General features: G+C 32.9%; 1 protein-coding gene across 1 annotated transcript; it reads right to left on the bottom strand.

Moving 5' to 3' along the window:
* Nucleotides 1–326: 326 nt before the first annotated feature.
* LOC116018976 (probable prolyl 4-hydroxylase 10) lies at nucleotides 327–3611 on the bottom strand. Its single transcript, XM_031259031.1, has 8 exons — nucleotides 3255–3611; nucleotides 3071–3164; nucleotides 2188–2285; nucleotides 1976–2073; nucleotides 1356–1485; nucleotides 1088–1275; nucleotides 812–898; nucleotides 327–662 (listed from the first exon to the last, which is right to left on the bottom strand). Exons 1-7 carry the CDS (start codon nucleotides 3449–3451, stop codon nucleotides 825–827), a joined length of 879 nt encoding a protein of 292 aa, XP_031114891.1. The 5' UTR covers nucleotides 3452–3611; the 3' UTR covers nucleotides 327–662; nucleotides 812–824.
* Between the last annotated feature and the right edge of the window lie 3288 nt (nucleotides 3612–6899).

Here is a 6899-nt window from a genome sequence, read left to right as displayed (position 1 = left end):
TATGATTTAACTTTTTAAAAAATTGATAATTTAATATTAAAAAGTATAAAATATTATAACCATTTTAATTTTTAGCCTTGGTTCATATAAAATTCAGTTCAACTTGAATTAATTTATAATTTTATAACAAAAATCAAATTATTCTCTCAAAAAATACTAATTATATAAACAGTCAATGAATAATAACATAATTTCTTTTTTGTTTTTGGAAGACAAAAAAAACCCGCAACTACTACTGAAAGTATACACTGAGTAATAAGTTTAATAATGTAATTTCTATGTTATAAAATGTTTAATAATGTAATTTCCACTGATATATTTCAGGATTATTCTCAACCTCTAAGTCATTTGTTCATTTATTCCTGTAAATAATGATCTCCAAATAAGGCGCAATACAGAGATAATAAAAACTCAACAATGACATGTAAATAATATTAATGACAGCAATATACAAAAGCTCCAAGTAACAGAAAATCATTTCCTCCTACAAAGGGAGAAGGGGAGAACAGAAAAAAAATGAGTTATGCGGGCTAAAATCAGGAATGACCATAGTAAGTGAGAGAGACTTGATGCCTGCCAGTGCCTGGTGTGTCCAGAGATTCCGAACAGTCGGTTCATACAAAATCGTACAACAGTAAGTCCATCCAAATTCACATCTCAATCTGTAAGAAACACACAATCAACAGATGGAATAACACTTTACAAGCAAATAGGAAAAGTAAGTTAAACCACATGTTGTAAAGTTAATCCACGGAAAGCACAAAATTCGAATGATGATATGTCAATTTGTGATCAGGGGCAAGGAATTTACCGTATGAGGTAACTTAAGCCTTATACTCGCGAACTCGCATCCATTTTGTAGATGACCACTTGTTCCCTTTAATGACAGGGCAACCACCTACAGCAAAACTCAGACAATTAGATATCGGTCTCCTTAATCAAATCCCATGCCTCTGAACTTGGCATAGTGATTCATGCAAATGTGAGACTAGTGTCAATGTAGATAAAATAAATCAGCAGTGGAATTACAAGAGTACAAGACATATCAACTATAATAGGGATCTGCTCTGAATGGACAAGTACAAACCATGTAAACTGGATGGGTCTAGAGATCCATCAGGTTTCATGCTCCAGAAAAGCAATGCATCACCCATCTTTGGTTTTACTGAGAGTCCACCTTTTCCACATTCAGATAGTTCATTCCACCAAGGAACAGCAGTAATATTTCCTTTGGCAGAAGGGAATACTGTTTCTCCCCCTTCTTCAACATCTGAACTGCAGCATGGTAAAGCAAATAGGTTAGAGGATCCAATGCTAAGAGGAAAAACACCAAACATGAATAACAAGTCACTTACAGGTACATGAGAATTGTAGCAATACGTTGACCACCATTCTTAGTGTTGTAATCATCAAGAAAGTAATCATAGTGAGGTTCATACTTCTGGCCCACTTCATAATGGAGAATTTGAAGGCCTTCACCATGTTCTGCAAACATGCATGTGTTTAATGCAAAGAATTATGATTTTTTTTTTTGGGGGTGGGGGATCAACTTAGTACTCAAATTTTTAGAGAAGTGTGATTTTTAAAAAAAATAGGGACTGTATTAGGTAATCAAAGGCAACTTTGCTTAAGGATAAGATCCATGGTGCCATGTTGGCACAGATAAATGTGGATCAAAGGCCTTGTCTCTCTACCCAGCTGTGCCTTAAAGCATAACCATTGAATTGAAGTGGTGAGTTTGAAAAAGGGAAGCAGGTGAAGGCAAGATTCAAGAATGTGGTGAGAATTATTACTAACAGCCACCCACTCACGCAATAATATCATTAAGTTACTCCCAGCATCAGATTTTTGCGCTAGCAAATTAACTTTTGCACATCACATGGATACACCAGTAAGCTTCAAAGAATATTAGTGGTTCACGAAAACATACATTACTGAAGTAGAATTAGTTGCAAATTTTTGCTGAACTGCTTACCTACGGGTATGAAGGTGAAATCTGCAATCCTTTTCTCAATATTCCTGATTATTTTATCACGTCCTCTAGGAAGAAATGTTCCTGAGCTTGTTCGTACCCTACAGGAAAGCACAAAGCCGTAACAAAGTCGGGTAAAATGAGACAAAGGAAGACATATGCCTAAATGCTACTAAACCATATTTGCATGCACACACATGTAGGGAGATGCTCACCTGCTATCTTTGCTCTTGCCAGTTTCACTATCAACAACAGTTGACTTTTGCATATGGGGTTTAGCAAGATTAATCAAATATTCACATTCGTCCTTGGACTAGCAAAGGAAAAATCAACGTGAATTTAGGTCAGTGACTTCCATGTATCAGCTGTCAGCCAGTGCATCAATCAACAGATCAAGCAATAGAAGTGATAGAGGAAACATAAAAACCAAGCACTATAAAAAAGATAATAAAGTTGAGTGATCCACAGATAGTTTAGAAACAAAATTTAGATGATTTGATAAGATCATCAAAAACAGATCCACCAAATTTATCTAACAAAGTGTTCAGGGAGATGATTTGAAGGTTTAGCACAATGAACAAGAAAAATAGCCGCGGGATTTAAGTGGAAACTTGAGATCCAGGAGAAAGCCCACTCAAGAAAGAGTGGAAGAGTTTATTGCTAGACATAGCTTTTACAAAACTTTGGATAAACTAATCTCAGATGACTAAACACATTGATTCTTCATCTTTTAAAACAACAGAACATTCTTCTCCTAACATAACATGTTGGTTTTATCATGTTATGTTGGAGGAAATGAATGCCATTATGTTTTGACACTGTAAAAGGTATTCTAGTAAGCTTAGAAGCCAAACATTCAATAGGAAAATTGTCTATCCATGAAAAACTTGCGAGACAAAAGAATTGACAAACAAAGCAACACAATCCCATATCCAGAGAATCGTTTTCAATTTGTTCAAAATCAATGGAGACCGATAATTAATTGCAGCAATATCAGAGAGCTAGCGGACAAAGGGGTGGAAACATCTATCCGGAATAACAAATAAACACATTAATCAGTAATTACTAATTATAAGGATACAATTGTAAGGAATGTACCAAGAAATTGTGATAAACAAAGGCTCGAGGCTCCCAGGAAATCACTTCAACCCAGCTATCTCCTTTTATACCATCACCTTCATCTTGCTCTTCTCTGCGACAAACAAATTCCCCGTCAGAAAAACCAGATCACTCCAGGATTTCGAGAAATCAATTTTTGACAAAATCAACACAAATGCAGTACCTCTCGAGTGTGTTGTGCGCGATTGTGCTGAGATCGTGAGCTTTCTGAGAGCCCCTGGAGCTGCTGGGCATCGAGAGAATCCCGAAAGCGAGGAGCATTAAAACGACCAAAGAGAGAATTACAAACACGGCGAAAGCGGTCGTCGCCGACGACGTCGTTTTCCGAGGGAGTCCTCGGCCGTATTTCCCCTTCGCCATTGTTACAGCGTAAGCTCTGTAGCTCCGATCAAAATCTAGGGATTGAATTCAAAGTCGTCGGAGAATTGGTTGCTAATTTATACTCAGTTTGTGAATACACAGGCGAAGATGCAAATGGAGCTTGTAGCAGAAGAAGAGTTAACTGCGTACGCAATTTTGGAATTTTCTATTGCAAATATGCAATGTTGACCTTTTACTTCCTGCTTTTTCTGAAACTACCCACAGATTAATACAAATTAATTATATATATTAAGGATAAATGATTTTTTTTTATTGTTCTAATAGTTCCGAGTATTACAAAATATGGGACTATCTTGTAATACAAAATACTATGGAGTATTAGTATCGGTACCGATAATACAAGATATAACTAAACTTAAGATATTTGATTGTAGTAAATCATATTGACATCACATAAAAATCTATTTAAAGATATGGACATAAAGTATTATATTGAAGTACTTAATTTGGAGGATCAGTGAGATCAGATTAGAATCTCTAAGATGATCACATTTTTGTTTGGAGAATACGGAGTGATCGATTCCAAGCAAAACAAGTTAACACTCAGCTTCTTACTGTACACATCATATGAACTCCATATCCATCTATATGCATGACGTCTAATAATCTCTCAGGAGGGTGCTCATGCAGCACAGTGTTGCGATCTCGGGACAACATAGACTTTATGAGAGTGTCCGCAAACTCATTTTAAGATGATCACATTAAAATTAAAATAGTTAAATTGCTCTAATCGTATTGTTCCCACCAAATTGTTTTAATTATATTTTATTTAAATGACTTTAAAAAAATAATTGAGTGGAATAATATGATGCAAATATTATGTAAACCTTGAGCTCATTGTAGGTTAATAATTAGCATATTTTCATATAAATATTGTGTTTTACCAATGATTTGTGAACATGGCATATGCACGAGGTGTGCAACAAGAGTTACATTGACTTTGTGACATTTCTTGCCATTTTCCGTGCCACATGGCCTACAAGTGCACAAGACTATAGTTCATGTTCATATGTGAAAGTAGCCAAAATTTAATTATACTTGGGTGGCACATTTGTCACTAATATATAAAATGCTTCATGTTGGTCTAATTAATTTTGTTCGCTTATTTTTTAAAAATATTTTTTTATTATTTTAATCGTTCTTTAAAATGTAATTTTTAAATATATAATTTTTTATAACAAATAATAAACTAAAAATTACGAAAATTTAATGTCAAATTAACCGAGCCAAACATATATAAAATGAGAAAAATATAATACATTTTAATTAGTAACTATGTTATTTTTAAATTTATAATAAAATCAAACTGACGGTAATAATGTGTTACCGGTATGTATTTGAGTATTATTGAGTATTTGAATAGCGTTGAGTACAGTGTTTGAGTGCAGTGCTCAGTGTACAAATGAGTTCAGTATGTGTTTTGTTTAGTAAGAAGTGTCGTGTCTCTACTTTCCGTTGTAAGTCCTTTTATTCCCTTCAGTTCAGTAATGGAGCATTAAGGCTGCTGAACGTTGGTCATCAATGCTATCAATGCTGAAGAGCTGAACGTTGGTCATCAATGCTGTCAATGCTGAGAAGCTGAACGTTGGTCATCAATGCTGAGGAGTTGGACCGTTGCGCATTGATGCTGAGGAGTGAGGTGTCTTGGGTAGTTTAACCGGCAACTGTCTTGACACGGTCTTGCCAATGGTTCCGGGTCGAGTGCTGCTAGCCTGATTACTCTGTCACAAACAATTGATGAATAACTAATAAATAAAGAGAACAAGATTATGAGTCTGTTCTTTTAGGGTGTCGTCTCATATTGAAATAAATAAATCAATAAAATAAAGAGTTATGTGAATGATATAATATAAATTTATAATGGGAAAACAATAATTTTTTTTAATTGAAGAATTCAACAACAATGTAGCAATATGAGCTGGCCAAGCAGACAACGTAACAAGGCATCCAAGATCACGATTAATATAATAACAGTTATAATAAATCATACAAGATGAGATCAAATCTGGGTCGTTGACTTTGTTATACAATAAGCATGCATGTCTCTGCGACGTCCTACTTAACCCAAAAGAAATATTATTTCAATATTATTTCTTTTGGGAGAAGAAGAAGAACTAATAATATTAATCATTACCTTCACTCTGAATTGTTATATGCATTTAATCATGGTACGTAAACATAGAAAACTTAAGGGTATATCAATCAAAATTTCGGTAGATTTTGTAAGAAGACATAAAAATCTTATACTTTTATAGACTCATAAAAAATCTATAAAAATTATTAAAATTCTATATTAAATACACCCTTTACAACATTTTTATTATAAGATTTCTCAAATCCATTTTGACAACAAAAAAAAAAAAAACTATTCAACCTACTCACCTATAAAGATACACATTAACGTCATGTTTGGTAAAGCTGAATTGCAATTCCTTTCCCAGTTTTCCACTTAATTTTAATAAGTGGAAATTGCAAAGTTTGGTTAGGAGGAATTACAATTCTAAGAAATTACAATTTCTCAAATTTGAAGAATTGCAAATCCCACATCTCCCTAGAAGTTGCAATTCCATAATACATGGGAATAAAGTGTTGAGTGTGAGGATCAAATTGCCCTCCTTACAAATTATATATACATAATTCCTTAGAAATTGTAATTACATGGCATTTTAATTTTTATACTATTTATTCCATTTTAATTCTCATATATATCAAACACTATAATTGAAATTACAATAATTTTATTATTGCTACCAATAATAGAATTTGAATTATTATTCTATTCTCACTAGTGACAAGTTGAAATTATCAAATTTAATTAATTAATTTTAAAAAGTTTTAGCATTCCTCAAAATGTTTTCCCTTCCTATGAAGTAATTTGGTGATTGGCTTTATGGCGTGATGAAAGTATTACTTTTATCTTTCTTGTAATAGATGAGGGAAAGGGAGTGGAATCAAAGTAAGGTTTAAGACCCCACCATACATGGCATGTGGCATTATGCATGTAGAGTTCAGATGTAATAAAAATTGATAAATGAATTCTCCAAAAAAAATTCTAAAAACTTATGAATTTTAAAATAGAATAATTGCAATTTCGTGAAAAAATAATTTCATTCAATCAAACTATTGATTTTTTGACTTTTTGAAATTTTAGTGGAAAAAAATTTGCGGTTATTCTCAATCAAAATTTTTATAAATATTTGAATTGAATACGCTCAAAATTTTAAAATCTTAATTTCAAATATAATAAATATATGAAAGCAATTATTTATTTATTTTGAAAATTTTAAAATACAAACCAAAATAACTAAAAGTCTACAGCAACAAGTTTGAAATAAACAGATCAAAACAAAACAAGAAGACATTGTGGAATGATGAAGTCAAAAGGTTATCAAAAAGCATGCAATACAACAACCTAAAAGCAAGTAAG

Source organism: Ipomoea triloba, chromosome 5 (genome assembly GCF_003576645.1).
Source record: "Ipomoea triloba cultivar NCNSP0323 chromosome 5, ASM357664v1".
NCBI classification, from domain to species: Eukaryota; Viridiplantae; Streptophyta; class Magnoliopsida; order Solanales; family Convolvulaceae; genus Ipomoea; species Ipomoea triloba.
This window is presented reverse-complemented; position numbering and strand designations above follow the sequence as displayed.

Bases quoted from the DNA above. Each gene is read 5' to 3' on its own strand.
- LOC116018976 (XM_031259031.1), bottom strand. From the start codon at position 3,451: ATGGCGAAGGGGAAATACGGCCGAGGACTCCCTCGGAAAACGACGTCG. The intron at 2,074-2,187 runs GTGAGCATCTCC...GCTTTCCTGTAG, and splicing joins GGCAAGAGCAAAGATAGCAG to GGTACGAACAAGCTCAGGAA. The intron at 1,276-1,355 runs GTAAGTGACTTG...ACCATGCTGCAG, and splicing joins GCTACAATTCTCATGTACCT to TTCAGATGTTGAAGAAGGGG.